Here is a 12228-nt window from a genome sequence, read left to right as displayed (position 1 = left end):
AATTATAGATGTGTCAATCAAGTGTCAATCAATTCGATTCGATGAGAAAGAAAAAGATGAAAAACCTGCTGGTGTGTGTAGGTCTGTTTCATTGCGGTTAATTTGTTTCCATAATTTTAGGTGTTTCTTTTTGGGAGTTTATTTAAGACATAACTAAATGTTCACTTAAATTATTCAGTTTTTGTTACTACTATGAAAGAAAAATGGAATTATGTCATATATCTCTTATGGTTTTCGTATTTGGTGTTATCAGCCGTCTTGATGTTCGGTCATGGATTTTTGCTTTCTCGTAAAACGTTGAGCGACGTTTCTGAATGTGTGTCTCTGAAAAACTTCGGGTGTGATGGCCGTGTGAACTTGGAATCGACAGAAACGTGTACCGAAGATGAGAAAATTCGCAGGATCCTATCTAATCCTGCAGCAGAATTGGTTTGCACATCTACTCGGTTCAGGGTTGTGTTTATGCTCGTAGATGCACTTAGATATGACTTCACGGAGTATGACCCTGGGCTCCAGGATCCCCTGCCTTATCAGAATTGTCTCCCAGTGATAAGTGAAACGTTAGAAAAGTTTCCAAAGCATTCCAGGCTGTTCCGTTTCATGGCAGACCCACCCACCACAACTCTCCAAAGGGTCAAAGCACTAGTTACTGGTTCTTTACCAACATTCATTGATGCAAGCTCCAACTTTGCTGCAACAGAATTACGAGAAGACAACACAATTGACCAAGTATGCATCTATATTTCTTTATTTCTGTGGTTGATTTGTGTTCTGAAATGGAACAATAGCTTTGTACTTATGTTTCCTGTATGTAAGTTTTACATTTACACTGGTATATTGTGTATATAAATAAATTCTTCATAATTACAATTAATTACTACTACATAAGTTACCTAAAAATTTAATAATTTTTCAGGTTGCTATGGATGGTGGTAAAATAGTTTTGCTTGGTGATGACACATGGGCTCGACTGATTCCAGGGAAATATACCCGTTCTCATGTCATGTATTCTTTCCACACATGGGATCTAGACACTGTTGATTCTGGTAATAACTGAATCCTTATTTAAGAATTTAAAAATTTAAATTCTCTGATGAAAATAAGGCAGTCACAATGCATGTGTTATTCTTACTCTGTGTGTATATGGATCTATAAAACAAAAGCCAGTATTTTAACAAATACAAATATTGTTGGTATATTATCTAACTAGTACTAAAGCCAAACTTTATTATGCATTTAGTAGAGGTGTAAACATTAATATAAAACCTAAAAAAAAAGATTAAAAAGTGTAAAAGGTACTCACAATTTTTCATAATATTTCCAGAGGTTGATACAAAAATATATGATGAACTGCAAAAAGATGACTGGAATCTCCTTATAGCCCACTATTTAGGAGTAGATCACGCAGGTCATAGGTATGGACCGAACCACCGGGAAATGACGAGGAAGCTTAATGAAACCAATATTCGCTTGAAGAAGATGATTGAGATTCTACCACCAGATGTGTTGTTGATTGTAGTCGGAGACCATGGCATGACTGAGACAGGTAATGAAAAGGAAAGAACAAAATTTTAATAATAATAAATATTAGTTAGCCTTCTTTCTTTCTTCAAATTTGAGCTGCGGCATAAGTCATTATAAATAAAATTTTCTAAATTCATCAGCAAACTTAAAAATGTTTTTTCATGTTAAAAATTTCATAACCTATTTCATAATGTACAAGGAAAGGTATTTTTTTATGAGGGCACATACCCACACTAGCGCCATCATCACACCTTCATAAAAAGAAACTGATAAAAATATGATGCTGGCGCTAGACAACGCGTTCGCAGAGCTTATATCAATCTTTTTGTCATTATATATTATGAAGTTATAGTAAAGTTAGATTTCATGTTGTTTTAGACTCACAAGAAGGATTTGATGATCAGGGTAGGTATATTAAATGACTTCTTGAAGAACAATAGTTGGCTTGTGATGTAGACAGACTAAATACAGGTATACCTTATAACTGGTCATTGCTGAGATAGAAATGTGGTATGGGAAGTGCGAATTAATCATAATCTCTTAAAATAATGCTTTAAACAATATTTAAAACTTCAATAAAGATGCTAGAACTAAAAGTTTCTGTGAATTTCACCAATATTTGAAAAAATATAAGAAATCGCAATCGCGATTTGGAAGAAATGGGAATCAATCGATTATGAACTTAATTATCACTGTGTCTTATATTTTTTTATTAAATTTTGAAATATATTCTATTCCTCCATGTTACTACCTCACAATTTGTTAATTGGTATATTTGTGTTATCATGTTTTATTTGTTATGTTTGCTAAATATGTGTGTGATTCTAAAGCATTGTTAAATATAGTAGTTACATTTTTATAGCTCGGTCTTCACATGCTAAAGATTAAGAATTAAAGTCCGTGTTACGAAAGCCATTAAAGTCAGGACCATATGCAAGTTTCGTTACATTATATTGCTATCTCCTTCATTCGATACCCTACCTCTCTTGCACGTTGTAAGATATAGCTATATGTTATCTGTATTTAAATCTCGCAATACATAAGAAAGAGAGGTTGCACTACGGATTAAGAGCTAGCAATATAGGTTGCATAATAGTTCTTAGAAGTGCGGGCGCCGGTTTCGTCGACGTAGTTGTTTTTGTCAGCGACAGTAACGCCGCCTACTTCGGGATTTTCGTGGCAAGGACTATGCTTTTGTAAGGATTGCGGTGATGGGAAATGATTTCTTTTTCATTTGCATTTTGTCAGGGCTATACTACAACATAATATCACAAGCTAATACATAGTTCATTAATAGTAAAGGTATTATGTAAACTCAATTTCAAAATATAATTATCACAATAAACTTTCTTCAGAACTACAGGATCAATAGCAAGTATTTCAAAATACATAGTAGCCACTTATATTCTTCTCAACCATTCTAACATTGTCTTAGACTAAACTTGTGCATGTCATTTAAACTGGTTATTTTTGCTTACAAGGGCTTAGTGCGCACAATCACTCACCGTAGAAAAAAAAAGCAAATAAATATCTATGGTGTACATTTTTATAGGAGACCATGGTGGAGAGAGTAGAGCAGAACGAACAGCAGCCTTATTCGCGTATAGAGGATCAGGTCTTAGCAGTAACGACTATGGGTTTTCGAATGGCAAAGAGGTGCAGCAGACGGAATTAGCCCCAACTATTAGCGCGGCTCTGGGGAGACCGCCGCCAGCGCCATCTCTTGGCAGCGTGTTGTTCCCAGTACTGCCAACTTTGACAATACCACAGACTCTGCTGCATATGAGTAATGGTATGAAGCAGGTTAGTATTTTGTTCCCTAATATTTTAACTATTCAATTGTTTGTTATTAAAATATTACAGAAATTTAATTTAAAAATTCTATTTTAAAATTAGAATATCTGTATTGGTTCCAACAATGGACTAAGACGCAAATCAGTGTACATACGTATTGCATAGTTTGAATATGAACTTTGTATTATCATACAGAAAAACTAGTATATGTAGATTCCGCTACAAATTGGCGAATCATTTGCCAAAAGTGTACATCTGCTAAGTTAGCTTGGTATGGAGTTTCATTTCGACTTAAAATTTACAAAAATACATTATTTAGGCCCAAGTAATACTAGTAATAGTTCTGAAAAACAATAACTGCAATGCATGGACGTTGCAATGTATAATTTTCTTTATCTTGATCAAATTTGACATATTATACATTACATTACTCTTAATATTAAGCAACTTATTATGCGAGTGAGGTTCAATTTTCATTGTCCCTAATGTTAATTTTTTTTTGTATATTTTAGCTAATTCTTTGTTCCAGGTAATGAAATACCTTGTGCGATATGGAGAAGAATCTCAACAAATACCACTTGACAGACTAGCGCAGTTTATTAACGCGACTAGAGAACAATTAGATAAAATTAACAAGGTCAACACGGAGGCAGAACTAGTCAAATATTTCGATGAAGTCAGGTGATTGTTCTATTTTGCATATATAGTATTAGGTCTTTATCTCTTAGATAGGGTGTTGCGTCCATGATTCGTTAAAATTCTAAAATTCCCACGGGAGAATAGCCATGCTGCACTGTTATAATAAATAAAAGATAAATAATCTGAAAATCATGTCTAAAACAAATTGTAGTATTGTGATAAAATATAAAAGACAATATAATGCCCTTTTATGATGTAGAAAATAAAACAATTTCTCTATAACTTAATTAAAACTAATTTTGTTACAGAGTGCTGATCGATAATATACGCGGCGGCTTCCGAGAAGTGTGGGTAGAATTCGACTCCTTATCCATGCTCAGAGCGCTTCTACTGCTCATTCTAGTCATATTCTTCAACTGCCTCGTGACCGAAGGGCTTCCAACCGACAGAATTCCAAGCATTTTCGCTAGCTCCTTTGTACCTACTGGTGTAATCGCTAATGCTGTCTGCATATCTTTGTGCTACACCATATTTTACTTCGAATTGTTGGAAGACCTTGAACATGCAATAATTTTGAGTACCGGTTTAATATCCGGAGCTATGTTATGCACGCTAGTCATTATGCACTGGGACGGCATTACTCAAAGATGGTACGAAAACAAAAATGTGTTTTACGAGCGATTCGCAAGAGCCGTATTATTCGGTTCAGCTGCAATTTTGTCTTCAAATAGTTTTATAATCGAAGAGGGCGCCAGTTTGTCATATCTGTCACTGTCAATTTTGGCGGCATTCGTGTGGAATGTCAAAACTCTAGAGGCAGTAACACTATGGGCTTTGTCTGGGATTATATTAGCGGTATCAAGGAGTTATAGAGGTTGTAGGGAAGAGCAGGGGGCGTGCTGGACTGAGGGGAAAGGAGTTCCAAGTGGCCAGCCATCTAGATTAGCATTGATATTAGCTTTAGGTTCAATTGCAGCTGTGTTGGCTATAACGAGGCGGCATATTGGATGGCGTGGCCATGGATTAGTGTTAGCTGGGTTATTTTCTTGTGCTCATTGGGCACTTGGGTGGAGGAGTTTAGGTTCTCCGAGTAGGTCAAGATTCTTAGCCCGTTGTGCTTGGTTGGTCCTTGCTGTAATGTTTCTGTTGCTATGGAAGAGGGAACGCGGAGGGGCAACCCTGGCCTTGATAATTTGCAGTCTGCTGATATATGTGGCCAATTGTTTGGTGCTCGGAGCTTCGTATGCACCATCGGCGGCTATAGGCTTGCTTTCAGGGTTCTTGGCACTTAATGTCGTTTCCATGATGAAGAGCGAGGGGTCTAATAAGTTTTGTAAGTATTATTATTTAGTAATTAATGTTTTATATTCTTGTCTAGCACTTAACGGTTTTTGTTAAACATACTATGTATGTATGTACAGTACATGTACAAAATTATGTGTGAATCATCATTCTATTTATTTTACTCATTCGATTATTTGTCCAATATTATTGCTATCTCTTTCGTACTAAGTATTACGTATCATAAGAGATAGCGATATTATTTGTACAAATTGATAAGCGCCTCAAACATATAAACTATAATTTCCAGCGATCTCAACCCGCACAAGCGCAAGCGTGGCTTGCATGTGGGCGTTGCTGGCCTCCTACCATTTCTATGGGACCGGCCACCACGCGACCCTCGGACATTTGAGGTGGGCGCCGGCCTTCCACGCGGGGGACCCCAACTACTTGAGCATCAGTCCTTTGATCATCGGATTCTTGGTGTCCCTCGAATTGTTCGGTAAGTCTCTCTTTCTTATCGAGTGTGTTATAGCCGACACTGATTTCAGATTTTTTATTCCAAGTCGCGTAGAGACTGCTGATTTGACTTTTAAAACTACCTAACCCCACCTAGTGGCAAGTAGTCGCATACTGACTAGTAAACTAAATAGTCACAGTTAAACTGAAATATTGCATTACTAGCTGTTGCCTGCTGATGCTTGCGGCTTCGCCTCGGCAAAAATTAGCCTATGACACTCTCCAACTATCTGATATAATACTTATAATATTAGTATGGACTAGACTTGCCCGGGGTTTTTTGAGAATTTTGAGATAACCTATAGCAATCTTGGATAATGTACCATTCTAATGGTGAATGAATTTTTGAAATCGGTTCAGTAGTTTCGGAGATTACCCGCCTCAAACATACAAACGCTTACGTCTTTACAATATTAAGTGTGGATATAGGTATGCCGCTGTTGTTCGGCGCAGCGGTGCCCCTCCTGGCGCTGTGGCCCCGCTCGGGCGCCGCGGCCGTCGGGCCTCGCACTCAGCTGGCGGCTGTCTTCACCCTGTGCCTTAAATTCGGCCTCTGCTTCGCCGTTAGAGTGAGTATTTGTGATGTATTTCCAGGTTTAGCACGTGTTCGTAGTGTCTCTCATCTTCTCTTTTCTCTAAACACATTGAATTGATATAAAATTCAGTCATTTAATGCCATATACACACAAGCCAAGCCAGTAATAGCACTGTGAAATCCTACAATGGAAATAGTATAACCGCTGAACAGTGGCGTGGGGTGTAAACAAAAGAACGGTAAAGCCGGACCAAAAAACGACTAACGCGTGAATAAGCAAAACGTCATATATAAACTTGTAAAAAAATATGTAATAAATTACATTACCTTATATTGCGATTCTTTATCCCTCGTTGGGCTGTACCCATGCAACATAACTAGTCTGCTTATTTTCATAGATACTGATTGGAACTAAATTCATTAATACTCCCTCATAAAAGATATTGAGTTGATATGTGCAATTTTTTAAAGTTTTGTATAAAATTGCTCAGTCTTGTTTTTTAAGAATATCTGCATTATCACATAAAATGAGTACTTATTCCTTTTAAAAGAATTATAGCAACATTTTCCTTTGCAGGTATTTGCGTCAGCCTTAGCGGCTACAGTCCACTGCCGCCACCTCATGATATGGGGCGTGTTCACACCGAAACTTTTGTTCGAGAGCGGCGCGTGCGCAGCGGCACTATTGGGCATGGTCATTGGCGCAACTCTCACCACGTGGCATCTGCCGACCAATCAGCGACAGAGTTGACGGAAGAAAAACAATTAGGCAATTATGAGCTTTGGAACAAGCTTTGTTAAGGTTTTAAATTAACCATAATACGATTTTATAACGATACGGGTTATTGTAATGTTTTGGTTTCGTTTTGTTGAGGATTTTAAAGGCGTTTGGTTTTTTGTTGTTAGTTTCGTGAGATTTGTTTGCTCTGTTGTTTTTATATGCAATGATTTATATTAGCCGAATTGTATCATATATGTCGAAAATGTTTAATAACATTAATAATAAAAGTGAAAAGGTGAAAGTACTAACGTTAATTTTGTTTTGTTTGAATGGTAAAAACAACGTGGCTTAAAATGACTATTCGGTAGAATTGCCGATTGAAAAAATGCCATTCGAAAAACGAGTGATATATTGTAAAGAAAAATAACCAAACTTAGTACATTATAAACATATTTTATAAACTTATGTATATCAATCGATCGTAGTTTGTGTATTAACTCAAAATATTCGTCGCATAACTGTCGTGGTGTTTGATATAATCTAAAATATACAAAAATATTAATTTAAGTAAGCAAGCTTGTTTCAGAGCTTCACTAAGGAGAATTAAGTTATTTCGAGCCATAAAGTTATATTAATGTCTGCTCATTCAACAGCAGCGACGCAGATAAGTTTGCCGATGACGAGATTTTACATTATTATGAATGCATTTGATCGCATTTTACTTTATTAATAGGGAATATTGCATACTTACTTTCCTTACTCCAATTAAATCTGCATAACTAAACATTTTTTTTTTAATTGAAGATAATCGAGATTTAAACAGATAAATCCGATATGGACTTTCAGATTTCTGATCGCAAAAGAAAGATGGATGTTAAAATTTAATAGCATATAAATTGTTCGTTCTATATTTCATATTCTATAACTTTTTATTTAAATATAGGTATTTTCGTACTATACTACGTTAGAAATAGTTTATATTTATATCATATTATTTCCTATTGAAAGTCACTAAATTATTTAATAATGGGAATGTTTTTTTTTAGCATTTGAATGGTTGTGTTAGTCTCCAAAGCGATAGTGTAAGAACGGAATAGATCATAATTAATACTAATTATTTCGGACTCTGTAAATAAATTTGAATTCAAAACTGTTTAAGTAACAAATTATTGGTTATATTTATATAAACTAATCTTTATAATATTTTTTTATGTATTTTGTATTTAATAGTGCTCACTCCAGTATTACATATTATATGGCTTCATGAGTAAGATTCCACTGGACTCGCTTTACAAAGAATGCAGTTTATGTAGATAGTTGCTATACTTATAGTATTGTAATATATACCTAACATAGAAACAGACACTGCTATAAAGGCTGAAAACATATGAAATTTGTTATTGTGGCAACTTTTTAATATTAATCCCTAAGGCCGCTTTTACACTAGTCAGTTAATACGTAAGTACAAGAACTCAGGGCTGTCAAATTTAGTGTGAAGTAATCAAGTTACTTTTACATAAGCTAGCTCATGGAGTTAAAACTTACGTAATAACTTACTAGTGTATAGGCGGCCTTAATATCTCTATGTACAAGACACAAAAAGATGTGGACTCTTTGTGGGTACATTGGTGGGATTGTTGTATTGAAGTACAAAAAGTTTTGGTTATACTGAAAGTTTTGTATTGAATTTATATTTAATATGCAAGTAAAGTTTAAGACAGTTATGTAAATTAGAATATATTTTGTTTTCGCAAATCACTTGTGTTCAGTATTAATTTGCAACTCAAACATAAATGCTTTTATGTTTTAGTTGTTGCATTTTTAATAGGTAGGTATCGATCTATCAGTACCGGTATAGACGAAAATTAAATTGCGAACTTTTAGAAATTTCTTGAGCATAAGTTTCGCATAAGATCTACAATGTACAGAAAAATTACAACTACAGTTTTGTAGGTAAATTATAAATTACAATATATTATCTCTATGAAGAATAGTTTCAAAATATTAATTATTTTTATGGATTTGAACAAAATTTAAATAAAAGTATTTATAGCACATTTTAAGGTTTTATTGGAACATCTGTTAGAGTTTTATTTTACATTTTACTGCATATTATACAAGGTTTTGCTAAGAATTCTCTTTAAATAAAAATAAATATCAATGTCGAACTGCTGAAGATAATCGAAAATGAATATAATTGAATGTGACCATTAGCACCTTTAGTAAAACCTTACAAGGAATTTACTAGACACAAATAACTTAAAAGCCCATATGTTGAGGCTTCATGTGGCTGGCGTTGGTGGAACGTAAGGTTTGACCAAATACTCTGAGAATGTATTTACGGCTTGAGCCCCTCGGACTTCTTTATCTAACAGAGGTAATTTAGTAACATGAAAGTCTTCATATAAGTCTGCAATCTGCTCCAAGTACTTTTCCTGGACCTTATGTCTTGCGGCACAGAGTTCACATGGAGCCGATGATCTTAACAGCAACTGGTTCACAATAATGTTGTGCGTATCAATGCCGCATCTCGTCAACTCCTGCACTAAGCGTTCTGTCTCGTACAAGGAGAGGAACTCCGCAATGCATACGCACACAAAAGTAGTCTGGTTGGGGTCCTTGAACTGTGTATTGACTTGTCTGATCACCGACAGCATTTCATCCATTTTGTTGCTGAACATGTCTGAATTGAATTCTGCTAGCCCAAAGAGAGTTGCCACTTGGTTGATGAATGGGGCCACCTGTAAAGATAGAACCTGTTATATGTTATATCATCATGGATTAAATTTAGGAATATTTTAGTACTTATATTAATTTGAAATTTAGCATAAAGTATCTACCCAAGGAATCTTATCTTACCACATTTGGTTACACCCTATATAATGATATAGTGACCCCAGGATTCGCAGCGTCAAATCCCGAAGGCAACCGTGAAAACGCGAAAATGAGAGAGTTAAAATGTATAGTGTTTGTCACCTTTGATTTTAATCGCATGAGCTTGCCAAGTCCCCTCTCTACAACTTGTGGGAAAGAGAGAAGACGAAGTGTGTGTCCCGTAGGTGCCGTGTCAAACACCACAGTACTGAAGTTCATGCCTTTCACCAGCTTCATCACCTGTGACAAATTAAACAATTCTGTAACAGCACCTTCATGAGAAAGGCCTAAATATACACCTGATTTCTATGGTTTCAGTACATCTTTATCCTACAACAATATTAAAACTGATATTGTGAGGCAATATTTAATTGATTTATTGAATTTATGTAGTTTGTAGTTAGTTGCTAGTTTAGTAGTTTGTAGCTTTGGTAAATATAATTTAATTTAGAATATGAATAATTTCTGAATAAATGATTTTATTTTGATTTTATGTACTAATACAAAAAATATGACCCAGTCCACAACTCCACCACCAGTTTGACCACTTGAGTGAGCATGACATACTTGATTGACTTTATTAGTAAAAATACAATCTATATATACTTTAAAAACAATCTTTATATAATCTATCATATAATGTATGGTTTTTATAGTGTTAAAAAATTAATTCATTTGTCAAAGATAATTAATTGCAATGCAAATAATCTGGGCAGGATTCTGTGAAGTAACTTGATGGGTAGACATTATATTATTAACATTATACCTCAGCATAGCTCATAGCCTCATCAATACCAGGGAAGGCTCCAACTATTTCCTGCATGACTCCCTTGCCGAGCCTCATGGCTTCAGTTTCGCCCTCAAAGTACTCCTCGGGTAACTCAGTCAGCCCCACATTAGGGTCAATCTCCATTGCAAATAAGTTGTCGAAGCCCTTCACTTTGGTTGGGACCTGTGAAATAGGAAAATATACTTTTTGTAAGTAATTCATAATACTTGGCATAAATGCTATGCAACAAAAATAAAGAAACAGATGATGAACAGACAATGAGACAGTTCAGTGGAAAACACTATTGAATTCATGTTGTTACTGTTGTTGGTTCGAATCCCGAACTTCAATTTTTTTATTTTTTTTAAATTTTTTTATTGTTTTTTATTGTTACATATTTTTCGAAATCTTCTTTTATTTTATTTTGTAAAGAAACATTTAAATTAATTAATTTTAATATGGGAGAAAAGAATAAAATACGGATTGAGATTTTTAACTACTTCTTAATGTTTTGAATTACATCTTTTCTTATGTTTTTTTTAATTTTGTATATAAACATTTGAATAAATCCATTTTCAACATAATTAATTCTTACTCTATTCGAATTACGAAATGGAATTAATATTGGACCATATTACTAGCATTAGTACATTATATCTTGATGGAAATTAGTCATTAAATCTGATTATATATATATATAGGTACGGTGATTTCTGAAACAAACCGGGATGGACTGCTAGTATAATATATATTTATTTAATGAACCAGAGAAGGTTAAAAAGATTAATAATATTAAGAAAATTTAAGATAAGTCCAAAAGTCCTTGGGAAATACTTTGGATACTATAGTGATTTATTCACTGATGAGTGTAAGGAAACAAATAATAATAATAAAAAATGGTCCGGTTGCCTATTATTCAATAACTATAGTGCCTGTCATTGTTATTGAGTTGTACAAAACATATTCATTTAAAAAATTATGTATTATGGACATATTGTATAGTTTCATCAGTAACAAAGAGTGTACGAAACACGGCAAATCACTTAGTGAAAGTATATTTAAATTACCTTTGAAAATTTTTGGTCAAACGCATCAGAAATGTTGTGAGCTGGATCAGTGGAGATTATCAACACCGACTCTCTTACTTTCGACAGTTGAACGGCCAGGCTGCAGCTAAAAATGGTAAATACATATAATTATTAATAAATAAAAGCAAAAAATTTCGTGGATAGCCATAATAACGATGAAATTGAAAGTCATTACCTGCAAGTGGTTTTTCCAACACCGCCTTTCCCTCCCACGAAAATCCATCGTAAAGATTTTTGCTCAATTACATTCCTGAGAGAAGGTTCCAAGACTTCAAAATCACGATTTTCTTCCTCCATATTTAGGAATTCCAAAATATAAATATATTTATTTTTCTAGAAACACGGAAAGAAAATCAAATCAAAATCCTGCAATTTTGTTTGATTTGATTGACATTGACAGAAGGATGATATATATATATATATACTCAAACGACGTGTTCACCCAATAAACATTTTAGAACCATGCACAGACCCCATGGTTCGA

The 12228-nt window shown here is 34.5% G+C and overlaps 2 protein-coding genes across 3 annotated transcripts; one reads left to right on the top strand and one right to left on the bottom strand.

Annotated features, from left to right (window-relative positions):
• The first annotated feature begins 20 nt into the window (after positions 1-20).
• PIG-O (Phosphatidylinositol glycan anchor biosynthesis class O) lies at positions 21-8907 on the top strand. Of its 2 annotated transcripts, XM_053758508.2 has the most exons (10): positions 21-729; positions 917-1046; positions 1325-1546; positions 1903-1929; positions 3077-3327; positions 3848-3999; positions 4266-5290; positions 5549-5740; positions 6187-6326; positions 6870-8907. In XM_053758508.2, exons 1-10 carry the CDS (start codon positions 193-195, stop codon positions 7041-7043), a joined length of 2850 nt encoding a protein of 949 aa, XP_053614483.1. In that variant the 5' UTR covers positions 21-192; the 3' UTR covers positions 7044-8907. The 2 variants fall into 2 exon arrangements, with proteins under 2 accessions (XP_053614483.1, XP_053614484.1); XM_053758509.2 differs by lacking the exon at positions 1903-1929.
• A 152-nt stretch (positions 8908-9059) lies between these two features.
• On the bottom strand, positions 9060-12141 carry LOC128677568 (uncharacterized protein). The gene is made up of 5 exons (XM_053758510.1): positions 11920-12141; positions 11724-11829; positions 10654-10839; positions 9990-10127; positions 9060-9754 (listed from the first exon to the last, which is right to left on the bottom strand). The coding sequence occupies exons 1-5, from the start codon at positions 12039-12041 to the stop codon at positions 9296-9298; spliced, it is 1011 nt and encodes a 336-aa protein (XP_053614485.1). The 5' UTR covers positions 12042-12141; the 3' UTR covers positions 9060-9295.
• Positions 12142-12228: the final 87 nt, after the last annotated feature.

Source organism: Plodia interpunctella, chromosome 18, assembly GCF_027563975.2.
Source record: "Plodia interpunctella isolate USDA-ARS_2022_Savannah chromosome 18, ilPloInte3.2, whole genome shotgun sequence".
NCBI lineage: Eukaryota > Metazoa > Arthropoda > Insecta > Lepidoptera > Pyralidae > Plodia > Plodia interpunctella.
The sequence above is the reverse complement of the archived record's forward strand: the minus strand, read 5'-3'. Positions and strand labels throughout refer to the sequence as shown.

What these genes read in the sequence shown, in the direction of transcription:
- LOC128677568 (XM_053758510.1), bottom strand. Translation starts at nt 12,041, where the DNA reads ATGGAGGAAGAAAATCGTGATTTTGAAGTCTTGGAACCTTCTCTCAGG. An exon ending in TTGACCAAAAATTTTCAAAG is followed by an intron (nt 10,840 to 11,723) that starts GTAATTTAAATA and finishes CCTATTTCACAG; the next exon opens with GTCCCAACCAAAGTGAAGGG. An exon ending in AGGCTATGAGCTATGCTGAG is followed by an intron (nt 10,128 to 10,653) that starts GTATAATGTTAA and finishes AATTTGTCACAG; the next exon opens with GTGATGAAGCTGGTGAAAGG.
- PIG-O (XM_053758508.2), top strand. Translation starts at nt 193, where the DNA reads ATGAAAGAAAAATGGAATTATGTCATATATCTCTTATGGTTTTCGTAT. An exon ending in AAATATTTCGATGAAGTCAG is followed by an intron (nt 4,000 to 4,265) that starts GTGATTGTTCTA and finishes ATTTTGTTACAG; the next exon opens with AGTGCTGATCGATAATATAC. An exon ending in CGAGGGGTCTAATAAGTTTT is followed by an intron (nt 5,291 to 5,548) that starts GTAAGTATTATT and finishes TATAATTTCCAG; the next exon opens with CGATCTCAACCCGCACAAGC.